At 42.4% G+C, this 13,136-nt stretch overlaps 1 protein-coding gene across 11 annotated transcripts in view; it reads right to left on the reverse strand.

Annotated features, from left to right (window-relative positions):
- Nucleotides 1-13,136, reverse strand: part of ptprt (protein tyrosine phosphatase receptor type T) — a 452,792-nt gene that overhangs the window by 197,861 nt on the left and 241,795 nt on the right. For all 11 annotated transcript variants that reach the window (XM_039797954.1, XM_039797952.1, XM_039797953.1 and 8 more), the window contains exons 12-13: nt 5,895-6,096; nt 640-742 (exon numbers count right to left, since the gene is read on the reverse strand). In XM_039797954.1, the coding sequence (XP_039653888.1) occupies nt 640-742; nt 5,895-6,096 (305 nt within the window). The remainder of the gene's footprint in view (nt 1-639; nt 743-5,894; nt 6,097-13,136) is intronic.

Below are 13,136 nucleotides of genomic sequence, written 5' to 3' on the forward strand. Positions count from 1 at the left end.
AATGCCAACCTGCTGCTCTTCCCTACCACTACTGCAGGAAGAGGGTTTGACTCCATCATCTTCCATTGGTGGACATTTATTAAATGACTGCACACAAAGTTTCCAGAGTCGATGGATGCACTGTGAAGCGTGCATGTAAGTATCCATGTCTGTTATTGTGCTTTTAGGTGCCACTGTATGTCACATATGTGGTTATGTGACCATGATTGCATGTTTGCCTGTGCATTATGGGACATCAGTTCCAATCCCTGTCCCTAAAAACGTTTTTTATGCTAACAAGCTGTTAAAAAAAAAAAAAGTCCAGTTCTCTGAGGTCCTTTGCATACAAATTGGGCCTTTATGTGTGAGTGACTTTAATGGCTTTCAAAGAAACCCTCAAGGAAGACGAAAGTGGATAGAAAGAGAGGAGAGGAGAGGAGAGGAAATAAGAGGAAAGGACTGGACATAAAACGAGAGGAGAGGAAACAAGAGAAGAGGAAACGAGAGAAGAGGAAACAAAATGAGAGGAGAGGAGAGGGGGGCTGTAGGGAGAAGTAAGTGGATAGGAAAACAGAAGAAGAAGAAGGAAAAGAAAGAAGAGATAGAAGGAAAAGAGACAGGAGTACAACATAGGAATATAAAACAGAGATAAGACATTACCTGATAGGCGCGCCACGTGACTGGGCGGGCTTTAGCAGGATAGTGATGGTGGTCTCGGTCTCGTTCAGCGGCGCCTCAGACTCGTACTCTGGCATCATGGGGGCTGGTGGTAAAACAAAGAAAGAAAGAAAGAAAGAAAGAAAGAAAGAAAGAAAATGAAGCTGCAGAAACTGACATTTGAAACAGGCTACCATTCACTTAATGATGGCACTTCCAGGAAGTCGCAGTGTATTGCCCAGCATAACAGAAATAACTACATTACTCTAGCAGAAATACACGCTCTGCTGGATAACCGTTCCTCCCTTATTTTCCTCAACCCGACATGATTGTGCTTTTCAACAAGGTGCAGTGTGAACAGACAGAACAAAACGTGTGACAACCAAAATGAGTTTCAAGGTCTAAAATAAACAATATGCTTAAAGGGCAATGCAAAGGGGAGAAAGGGATACCAGTCTTAGGACATGTTTTCAGAACGTCATTCTCATTATTCAACATATATCTTTTTTCATGTTGGTTTACTTTGGAAATGTGTATACCTCATTCCTTTGAGTTAATGCAAAATCAAGGAAGGACCTATTCCCATCTACGCTTAATGGTGTTTTATGCCCACAACGTCGACTTCAAGGCAGCGCTGCGACCGTCGACTTCAAGGCACCTAACCCTAACCTTAAGCCTAATCCTATATACACACACACACACATATACACACATATACATACACACACACATATATATATATATATATATATATATATATATATATATATATATATATATGCGTTTTAACCCAAACCTAACCCCTGCCAGGTTTTTAAGTGTTTTATTCACACCAGTGGTCCCCTTGTGCCCGTGCCCCTCGCAGCACCCATTCCGGGCATTGTTTTAACCCTAACCCTTGCCTAATCCTAGTGCCTTCCAGGCAGCGTTACCTGGAAGACGACGCTGGGGGCTTACAACACCAAACACCCCTTTGCACATCCAGGTGATTGGGCGTTGAAATGTCCCTGCCGTTCAAGGATCATTACTTAACCCTCTGAGGACAACGACGCACTGGCGAGTCCAAGCAATGTTTGACAACACTCCTACTTAAAATTTCATTTTAGTCATTTATTTACTATTTTATTCATATATTACGCTACTTTTGTGATCCCAATACTTTTGTAAACTCATTTCAAGCATCAAAACAATTGAGTGCAGGTATGTTTTCACAAGAGATTTGAGACGTTGGGGGCTTTAAAACACCAAACACCCCCATCTACATGCCACTCTTGAGTTAATGCTGTAATAAATACAAGCAGAGGCAAAAATATCATGTAGAGCTTTAAAAACAAATCAAATGCGCCCAGGCTGAGATTTCTTTGTTGTTGTGTTTTGACAATGAAGTATGTCATGTCTTGACAGCAGTGATTTTAACCGTGGCTGTTAAGAGCAACAAAAAGATGGATGTATGCTTCACTCCACAGACAGTCAACTTTTTAATTTCACATTTGTCATGCCCTCACACTGAAGTGCTTGTCTGAGTAAAACATCAACACGTTTCCCCCTGATTGTTGTGGCATTTAGGTTATTAACAGTCCAACCCCCTCTTTCTATGTGCACCCATCTCTATCTGTCTGCATCATTTCATTGAAATGGCCCCTGAATGAGTTAATGAAGATTGGGGATGGCGTGACATTTGGAGGGAGACATCTCTGTTATGTGTAGAAGTGCCATGTGTTTTTGTTTTTTCCCCCCTCTTAGATTTGTAAGGGAGATGGAGGAATGGAGGCCCTGTGGAAAAGGTCATGCTAGAATCAGTGTAGGTGCTGACAGATGGGACGACGCTAATATCACGGCGATGACACATTTAGACTGCAGTCGGCTGCGGTTCAATTGGCACTTAACACTGCCAGGACTCAGTGGAGAGAGGAAGGCATCCTATTTGGGTTAAATTAAAACACTTTGGGAACCATTATTGGATTAACCCTTGTGTTGTCCTTCGGGTCCCAGTGACCCGAAGGACAACACAAGGGTTATGTACATCCGTTTACTTTGTTGAGAATTCCTCTAAACCCTGTCTCTTGTAAAGTAAGTAAGTCAAGTTTATTCCTAGAGCACATTTAAACACAGCTTAAGCTGACCAAAATGCTGTACAAAAAAGCACTAAGGTGCTGTATTAATCCTTGTGTTGTCCTTCGGGTCACCGGGACAACACAGCCCAGGGTTAAATATACGTGCAGTATGTGTTTCATCTCAAATACTGTATGTGGCCACTTGTGTGTAGGCAGGGAAAATGGTTAAGGTTTTTTCTTGACTGATGGCAGCATTAATGTAGAGCCAATAGTTTCTGCGATAACAGAATCATGAACGGAATCGGAAAATTACGAATTTAAAAAAGAAATAAGACTGATTCCATAGGGCTCTACATTAAGTCAGTGCTTAAAGCTAACTGGAGATTCGAAAATATGCCTATATCTAAGTTTCCAACCGAGCCGCCCCACTGTAACTAGTATAAAAACGTATTTCAAAAATACATCACAAAATAATTCCCAGTGACTTAGGCCTGGTGGGGGGCAACTTAGGCTTGCAAAGCACTGGGGGAAACACTGTGTAAGTGCACAAATTTGAAAAGATGTGTGTTGGGTAAGAGCTTGCCTGCCCAACAGAGCCTCTCTGTGTAAATAAAGATGGATGCCATTATCGCTGCTTCATATCACGGTGGATATGTGGCTAAGTGGCTTACCCAGGGGGAAACATTTCTGAAGTTTTTATATCTAATAAAAAGTAGGTAAAACCTGAAATAACATTCTTTAATCTGAACATATTGATGTTTTGTATTTGTAATCTTGCTTTGAATTTCACTATCTTGATGTTCTCTTTTTGCATTGTTCAATATTTTGGAATAAGTCTCTCCACATAGTGTGAGTGACTATTACGGTATACTGTATGTGGGGTGGAACTGAGCAGATAAATGTTGCTCCTGTGGGCAAGTTTGTCACCTCTACAAGAAACGTTGGCAGCTGTCCATCGTCCTGCATACAATAATGCTGGTGATTCAATGCAATAAGCCACCACCATCTATGAATTTATTCTGAATATATGCAGACAATTCACCATATACACATATCATCACTTCATCCATTGCAAGTTCTCAATGGTGACCGGCGCTGACCGCCTACTTTTTAAAAGGCTCTGGTCCGAGAAGTGATTTTTTTCCCATTCCATATCTCCATTGAAGTTTCCAAAAGAAATCCTTATATAAAGACTTTTAAGCCTAGAGATATTGAATCAACCAGCTACGAGATGAATCGTGACCCTAAACCAGTTGATTGGGGCGAAAAGAGCGTTTTGATGAAAAAGGCAAAAGGTACAAGACTGCAGTGTTGTAGTCGAGACCACCGAAACCGAGACCAAGTCATCACCAAGACCAGAGTGTATTGAGACCGAGACAAGACCAAGACTTTGAGGGGTTGAGACCGAGTCAAGACCAAGACAGGGCGAGACAGAGTCAAGACCAAGACCAGATTTGTGTTAGACAGCCAGAACTTCTTCTACTGTCTCCCGCGTTCACTTTCTTGGGAGTGCGTGTAAAGGGGGCAGGGAGAGGGGGGTTTACGGTAACAAATTTCCAATTAGATATAAGTGAAGTTATTGGCTGCATTTGCAAGTTTTAACAAATAGGCCTAAATCAGACAATGTGAAGGCAATTTAGCGAAATCCCTGCAGTTGCGGTCTTGACCGGTCTTGAAATACAATCCTGAGTCCTCTTCATCTGAGACGGAAACAAGAACGAGTAAAAATGTGGTCGATTCCGAGACGAGACGAGACCTTCAAAAATTGGTCTCGGGACCAAGACCGATCTCGAGTACTACTGTACAACACTGCAAGACCGTGTACAAAAAACGATCAGAGACTTCAGCGGTAGCAGCTCCCTAGCTGTTTGCGGCTGCGGTAAATGTTCCCATGGTAAAAGCGAGTTCCTTCAATCAGAGACGTCAATGTCAGGCTTAGGATTGTAGGAAGTGTAGTACTCCTACATGAGATGGCAAATAAAACGTGTTTTTCTTAAAACAAGGTTAATTTGATACAGATTTGTGGCTTCTACAGGGTACATACACCTTTGTTTTACAACGTCTCAGCTCGTGGTCGGTCTACCTTGGATGGTTTAGACATTATGGCTAATAATCAAAATCCTTATGGAGAAAATGAACCAGACTGTTGAGCTCTAGGTGACACAGAACTTGTGATTTGCCCCCCAAAAAAAAAAAAAAAACTTGCTTCTCTCAATGATGGAACCACAGTGCAACAGCCCCTTAGTGTGTCTTCAACATAAAGTTGGACTTGGGATTGTATGAGCTAGTACTTTTGGCTGGCTCAGAGCAACAGCGAGTGTCTCCGCAGATATACTGATGAAAATAAACTAAAGCTAAAGGTCACAACTACCTCAGTGAGGAGGAAATAGAAATAACAACATCTTGTGAAGGGTATTGACAATCATATGCCATTAGGTAAGGGATCAATGGTTAAAAAGAGAGAGCAAAGGTAGGAACAGAGACAGAGGAAAGAAAAGAGAGAGGGGAGAAAGCGGTTGAGACACTGAAAGAGGAAACAGCAGAGACAGAGACAGAGACAGAGTTAGGTAAAGCTAGAGAGAGACCGAAAGGGTGAGTCAGAGAAATAAAGGTTAAGGAGAGGCATACAAAGAAAGAAAAAGTGATTTTTTTTTTGTCATTCTGTCATTTAACAAAGAAACACCCTTCACAAAACAGTGGGTATAATCATAGAGAAGTCCTCTTGATCCAGAATAAACATGGTGAGGTAATTTTCGCAGTTCTTGCCACAAAAGTTAATTGTTTTCCTTTCTTTTTTATGTGGTGCCATTGACATTTTCTATGGACCGAGGCGGGTGACATAAACAAAGGGTTACGAATGGAGAGAAAGAAATCAGATAGATATGAAAACGGTCACCCAGACAGACAAACAAAGACACAGACAAAGACACAGACAGACACATTCACAGAGAATCTGACTGACATGCCGACGCACCGCCTGGCCAACAAACAAGCCGTCAGCGTCCTGTTCTTCACCTGCTATTATTGTTATAATAAGCACGAGTGTGCCACGATGTCTTTGTGTGGTTTGAGAGCAAAGATCAGACAAAATGTCAACAGAAATGACACGACAATCACACACACACACATACATCGACAAACACCTTTAACAATTTATTTTTTTATGGAATAATGTCAGATCAAAATATCACAGATGATGTTTACCTGCTATCTTGGTGGTGATGCGGGTGGTGACGGGCGGGCCGAAGCCCTTGTTGGTGGAGGCTTTGAGGGTGAAGAAGTAGGTGGTCCCTGGGTACAGACCTACGAACAGGTGATGGGTCTCGTTCCTCAGCTTGAACACCCGTCCCCTCTGGGTTGTCAGATCAGCACTCGGGTCCAACGAGCTCAGGGCCTTGTAGGTGATCTGGAGGCAGACAGTGTTACACCTTTCAGCTTTACTCTGTTTATCAGTGGTGGAGGAAGTTTCCACATCCTTTAAAGTAAAAGTACTAACACCACACTGTAAAAAAAAAAAAAAAAAGTAAAAGTGCTGCATTGAAAATGTTACTCAAAGGTGCACTAGGTAAGACTTATAAAACTAACTTTCTGTCATATTTGCTGAAACTGACCCTATGTTCCAGTAGAACTACATAGAGCAGTCAATTCTTTGGCTAAGTCCTGGATCTTCACAATCCTACCTACAGCACCTTTAAGTAAAAGTATGCAAGTATCATTAGGAAAATGTACTTAAAGTATTACAAGTAGAAGTAATCAGGGCAGAAAAATCCTCACATTATAGAAACTGGAAACGATATAACAGTTCTGTCAACCAACTAAGTTTCATCAGCTAATCATTTCAGCTGGACTTGTACCTATAATATATATATATATATATATATATATATATGTGGGTAGTTTATCATACAGAAAAAAAACATACCGTATGTAGTAACTAAAGCTGTCAGATAAATGTAGCGGAGTAGAAGTAGAAAGTTGCAAGTACCTCATACTGTTACTGGCCTGTAACGTAGTAACTTTGGTAGCCATCAGTTAAGTTTATGGATTCACTGTGTGTTTGACATTACAATATGATGATATTTATTGTTTTAATAGCTTAGTATTATAGGGCACCATAAAAAGGTATGTATAGAGGCTTTAGGCCCCCCTACACGGTATTGTAGGCCCAGTTTAATATGCAACCCAATTTTATAAAATATGCAGTGACAGAGCAGGCACCCCCTGCCTGTCTCTTTCAGGTTAGGTGTCCTTGGCTCAAAAAACATTAAAGATTCCTGCTCTAGGACATTCAGAATGTAAAACACCTGTATTATGGTTTTAAAGCCCTGATTACTAGATTTCTGACATTCAGATTATGTGACTAATTGAAGCCTAAATTACTGATCACCTCATGTGCTGTATTTCCCTTCTTAGCCTGACAAATATCCAAGTATTTCTGTGCAACGATAAGTCAATTTGAATTTGTTTTGATTTTCAGTACAAAATAACCCAGTGAGCTTCCAACCAACCCCCACAGTCACATCTGTGTAAATGGTTAAATTTTCAGTTAAACTTTACACAAATCCATTTAGGAGTCGAAGTGATGCTGGCTTGTTATTACAGGCTCGTGTTTTTCCACATGATCTCAAATTGAGCAAGTTGACCCATGGCCACAAAGCTGGCAGAAGCGCTTCAATAGTTCTTCTGTTAAAAGAACTGTCAATGTCTGTCGTAATGTTGCTACTGGCATGTTTCCACAGTGCACGACTCTCAAAGACAATGACACACACACACACACACACACTACAACACTCGAGGACAGCTGTCATTGTGAATGACAGTCAGTACAAAAGAGTATTGACTGGTGGGAAAAAAACACACTAACAGCAAGTCAACATCCCAAACACATTTTAGCCCTTCATAAAGTGTGTGTGGGTGTGTGTGTGTGTGTGTGTGTGTGTGTGTGTGTGTGTTGGGATCCGTAAGTGCATTTCAGTTTGTCTTTCAGCCTCGAGTGAGAATAAAAATAGGCTACAGATATATAAAGGTGTGAACGAGTGAGGGAGGTAGAGAAGAAGAATAAGTAAAAGAGACAGAAACGAAGGCCGACAACATGAATGAACCAGAAGGGACTCGGAAGCGGAAACCTCCACCGACGAAAACAATGTCCCCTACTTGCAGAGCTATCGGCCCTGGAATGGTTCATGCTCCCTGTCATTTGTCTTCTGGGTTTGATTTCTTGACAAAACAGAAAGTGTGGGGGGGGGGGGGCAGCGTTGTTTAGCTGACTGCCATCCAAGAGTTCCCAGAGGAAAGGTTTCTCACCAGCACGAGTGGCGCATCATAGCTATTGGTTACAAAAACAAAAAAATATGCAATAACCAAATCCGTACTCACATTAGCATCAAACCCAAGAAACACTAGAGCACCCTGTAGACCAAATCACATCCAAAATTGGTTGTTATCCTCTGGGATATCTTGCCATCAGCAGACAAATGAGGTTAAACATTAACATGTTCTAAGTTTAAGCATAAAGCATGGATATAAAGAAGAGAGACACATAAGCTCTGACATTTGGATTCAGATGGGGAGCTGTGTTGCATATGATCCCAATTTCCCATCTTTCCTGTCACACTCTGGCCAGTCTACTATGGTCTGGATCACCAGAAGTACATCTTAAACTCCGTTCACTTCAGGAAACAAAAACAACAAACTTTGAGCTAGCAAGCTACATGTTGAAAATGGAAAGTTTTGAAGATAATTTGGATAGTGTAACAAGACAGTTCTGCTTTGTTTTTTCGGGGAATGATTGTAAAGATTTACAAAGAATATGTTTACCGCATTTCCTCTCTAACTGGGACGTTTTGGGACCGATTTGTGGGATTGTTGTGATTACTGTGGACGAAGTACACACGGTGATACACTGGTAAGCTAATTTAAATAGCTCATGTTACTGTATTGTGTCAACTGTTAACTTACTAAATTAATATCATATGTGTTGTTTTCTTTTGCTGGGTGCAAAGTTTCAACCAAAACAAGTTCCTTCCCGAGACTATTCTGCAGAGCCGCCGTCGCTGCGTCCGGAGCTTAGCGCCGCCCAAGACCATTGTGATCGGTTTAAAGAAATGCAAACAGCCCAGAGCATTTTTTTCCTCCTATCCTAGAATGTATCTGTGGTGTGGCCAGACCTTACTCCACAGCGCTGTGGAGATAGGTCTGCCAATGCGAGACTAGTCTACTAAGGCCAAAGATCCAAATCTTTAACATAGTTTCTAATTTAGGGCCCTATCTTGCACCCAGCGCAATTGCCTTTGTACACCGACGCATGTATCATTCCTATTTTGCACCCAACACACAGGGGACTTTTCCCTCGACAGACGCACGTCCGTAAATTAGGGAATGTATTTGCGCTCCCGGGGGCGGTTCAGCGAAAAGAGGAGGCGTGTTCAGGCGCAAAGGTTCCCTGGTGCTATTTTGCAGTTTCAGAAAAGAATTCTGCCACTGACCAGGAAAAACCTGGTCTAAAGTCAGTGGCGCTAGTCTAAAGTCAGTAGCGCGTTATTCAGATGCTATTTTAGGGGTGCATGCTTGGCCATAATGTAGCGTGCGCACAACGCGCATACAATTTGCTTCTCTCATCTACACTGACGCAGCAGTTCCCATTTTTTCAAACCATACATAAATACAAGGAAAAATGTTACTGAAAATGCGCTTCATGTGTTTGGATAGGTCAGGAGGAACTTTACAGGACAGTCCTCAAAAAGTCGCAGCATTCTTTGTGGCTTGTTGTGTTTTACACAACATTTCCATGAATCATGGATGTGTTGATGACATAAATGAGGAAATATTAGAGGACTTAAGGAGACGTGATGTTGAACTACGGCGGGATTGGACACTCCGGCGGAATCTGGTCCGGGAGTGGCAATGCGCGATGCGCTCCTAGTTGAGCGGGTGGACGGAGATGGAGTTGGGGAAGAGGAAGGGGCACAACAGGTTCAGGTGGTGCGTTCAGAGGCCCACGCTCCATAGCTGCAGCAATCCTCTCCAGACTTGAGGAGATGCGCCCGAGAGGCCGCAGCAACATCGCCACCCGGTCAAGACGGGCATTTATTACTTTGCCACATCCTGGACAGCTCCCGCTGGTGTGCGCCAGGCAAATCCGCCGTCATAATAGCAATCCGCCATGGAACAAGCGCGCCTGCTCTTAAAGGCAATGTGAGATGACGTTCTGATTGGTTTATTGCACGTTACGCTCAAACCACACCTAGCTACTTCAGACCAACCCATTTTAGATTTGCGTCGGGCGCAGGAGTCATTTATCCCGCCACTATAATAGCAACAATGCCCAAGATCCGCCCACAAAGCTACTTGCGTTTCACGTTGGATACTTGCGTTTCAGATCGTTAAAATAGGGCGCTTAGTCTTGATCGCTGTCTCATTCATTCAGTGACCCCAAAATATGTACTGATGTGTGACGAATAAGGCACTTCCTTTCCTCTTTCTGCTGCTTTGAAATAAACTCACATAGAACCCAGAGTTAGAAAGAGGTGAAGTCAGGCGGAGAGAAAGAGTGAAGGAGAGACAGAGAGAAAGAGTATATGCAGAAGAATAGGAGAAAATATAAGAAAGATGTGTAGAGAGCTGTAGTGAATGAATGATGAACAACTTAAGACCCACACAAACATGCTTGCACAAGCACACACTGATACAAGAGGAACTCCAGAGAGAGATTTAATTTAATGTACAAACTGATCATCTTCATGACTATCTTTACATGTATTACATGCCACCAAATGGCGTTAGAATAATGCGGACTCAAACCCGGGCCGCTACGGTAAGGACTGAGCCTCAGTATATGGGGTGCACGCTCAACCACTTGAGCTACCAGGGTGCCCCACAAAAAGCACATATAATTGAAAGAAGAAGAAAAAAACTGAACTGTAACAGGGTAGAAAAAAGTGATACAAAAACGGTGAGAAAGTCAAAGTGAAAAAGAGAAAAAATTAAGGCCAAGAATGAACGAAAGAGAAAGATGAATAAAGAGCTGACAGCAAGGCTGAACAAGAGGGAACGAGGGAGAGCGAGCAAGAGGGCAAAAAAAAGGAAGAGAGTGATAACAAGCGATGTAGATGGATGTTTGTGTAAAATGGGAACCTCGGGGGCTGGAGGTGATGTGTGTGTGTGTGTGTGTGTGTGTGTGTGTGTGTGTGTGTGGCGTGTGTGTGTGTGTGTGTGTGTAAGTGTGAGAGATTGCGGGGTGAGGCAGTGGGAAGAGGATCTCGGCACTTCGTCATCGTGAACGTTGGGCGGCCCACGTCGCTCCATTAGCGGACTCCGATCCAAAGCACTGACAGCTGGGTGCCAAACTTCGACTAGGCCTGCAGGCTGGAGGGCTGATGGAGGGTGTGAGTGTGTGAATGTGTGCACGTGAGTGAGAGAGAGAGAGAGAGAGAGAGAGAGAGAGAGAGAAAGAGGGCGAGATAGGGAAATTCAAGGTTGTAAGCGGAAAGAAAAGAAAGACAAGCTCTATTCGCATGGGACTAGTATTACCGGGGGACCTCGTGCGATTTTTAAATGATAGCCCCTCCAGCCCCAACATCTGTTATACGCACGAGATAAGCAAAGTCTGTATTTGACGGGGTTAAATGTACTGATATCATCCCCCACATGTAAGCTCAAGGCTTTCCTTTATAATTGCCAACGCAGCCAATACAGTCCGAAATCACACAGATGCCAATTTGCACCGGACTAATATTATCACACAACTTTTGTGTTTGGCATAATATGGTAGGTAATTCTTGGCGGAATTTTTAATCAAACAAATAACAGACTTGTGGATGGACATGGCAGATTTGCATGGTATTAAGATTACAGAAGAGCTCTGCAATTATTCCAAATTATAGAGGTCAGTGCAAATAGGACTTTTGGCTTAAACTGGAGTCCGATACGGACGGCTCCATTCACCAAAGGTGGATTTTCTGACTCCAGATACCTGAACGGATGGTAGTGTGCGGTAAATACAAATTCTAGGCCTGGATGCGTGATGTCATGGGGGCTACATTCACGTTTTTTTCACCAGGGGCGAGGCGAGCTTGACTGACTTTTCCGCGCTCTTTGATGTAATATGTGCCATGGCATTGATTAGAAACACATCAAGAAACAGCTCAATGACCATCAATCCAGACTATGGTTTGCTTTCAGTTCATTTTTTTTATTGCATCAGTTATTTGATGTTGGTGTAACTGCTTCCAATAGCCTGATACTCATAAGCCCTTGCTTTCTGGGGTGTCTGGATTACTGGTTCTAACTTCCAAGCAATCACCGTCTTGGTAGAGGACTTGGTAAAAATGGCTCTCCTACTTTCTCAAGGTTGTGAACATGGGAACTAAATCCATGATGATTGATCAAAGCCCCCAGTCTCACAAGGGCACGTAGTGCTACGGTGGGTAGGAGAAATAAAATAAAGGAGTCCAAAAAATAAAAAAAAAAAAAAACTTCATTCTCAAGGTACATACTTGGAACATTTAAATTTGGAGCAGCTGTAGCTCAGGTGGTCCTGGAGCCAGACTTGAAACTCTAAATTGCGCCCAAGGTCTGAGTAAGGGAACAATGTAAGCAGCTTTTCGAAAAGAAAAAAACAACCTTTCTAATATCAGTTAGCCTGTTGATGACAGTTTGTATGGCCACTGTCTGTTCCTGAACTGCTGAAAGGTTGGCTGTTTCTAAAGACAGTGATGGTCAGACTCAGAATTACGGTGGCCGGGAAGTGCAATGCAACATTACAAAGAATGAAACACTTTTACAAAGCTCGAGACAAATTTACATTTTGGAAAACAAATTTACATTTTGGAAAACAAATTTACATTTTGGAAAACAAATTTACATTTTGGAAAACAAAATAACATTTTCGAAAACAAATTTACGTTTTAGAAAACAAATTTACATTTTGGAAAACAAAATAACATTTTCGAAAACAAATTTACGTTTTAGAAAACAAATTTACATTTTGGAAAACAAAATAACATTTTAGAAAACAAATTTACATTTTCGAAACAAATTTACATTTTAGAAAACAAATTAACAAGATGCAAAACACTTTTACCAGTCCCGAAACAAATTTACAAATGACAGATTCTTCACGGAAAGGGAATGTACCACTTTACCGGAAGTGATGAGGTGTTGCTTGTAGCGCCAGTCAATTTGTGTTGTTGTGAGTGAGTATATGGCGTGAATGAAGTTTATGGTGACTTTACGTGTGGTCGGTGTTTGGAGTTTTTATATGACGCGGACCTGACGGAAACATTGGAAAAAACAGGGAACGTATCGACAGCCGCGGCCGGATCGGGGCTACAGCAGGGGGCAGCTGAGTCCGTCTGCAGCTGCAGGACCTGGAGCTCACTGCCCATTCCTGGGAGCCAAAACCGACACCACGCAGCTGGAGACCCAGGCCGTATTGCTGGGCCCGCT

This window comes from Perca fluviatilis, chromosome 4 (assembly GCF_010015445.1).
Source record: "Perca fluviatilis chromosome 4, GENO_Pfluv_1.0, whole genome shotgun sequence".
Lineage (NCBI taxonomy): Eukaryota > Metazoa > Chordata > Actinopteri > Perciformes > Percidae > Perca > Perca fluviatilis.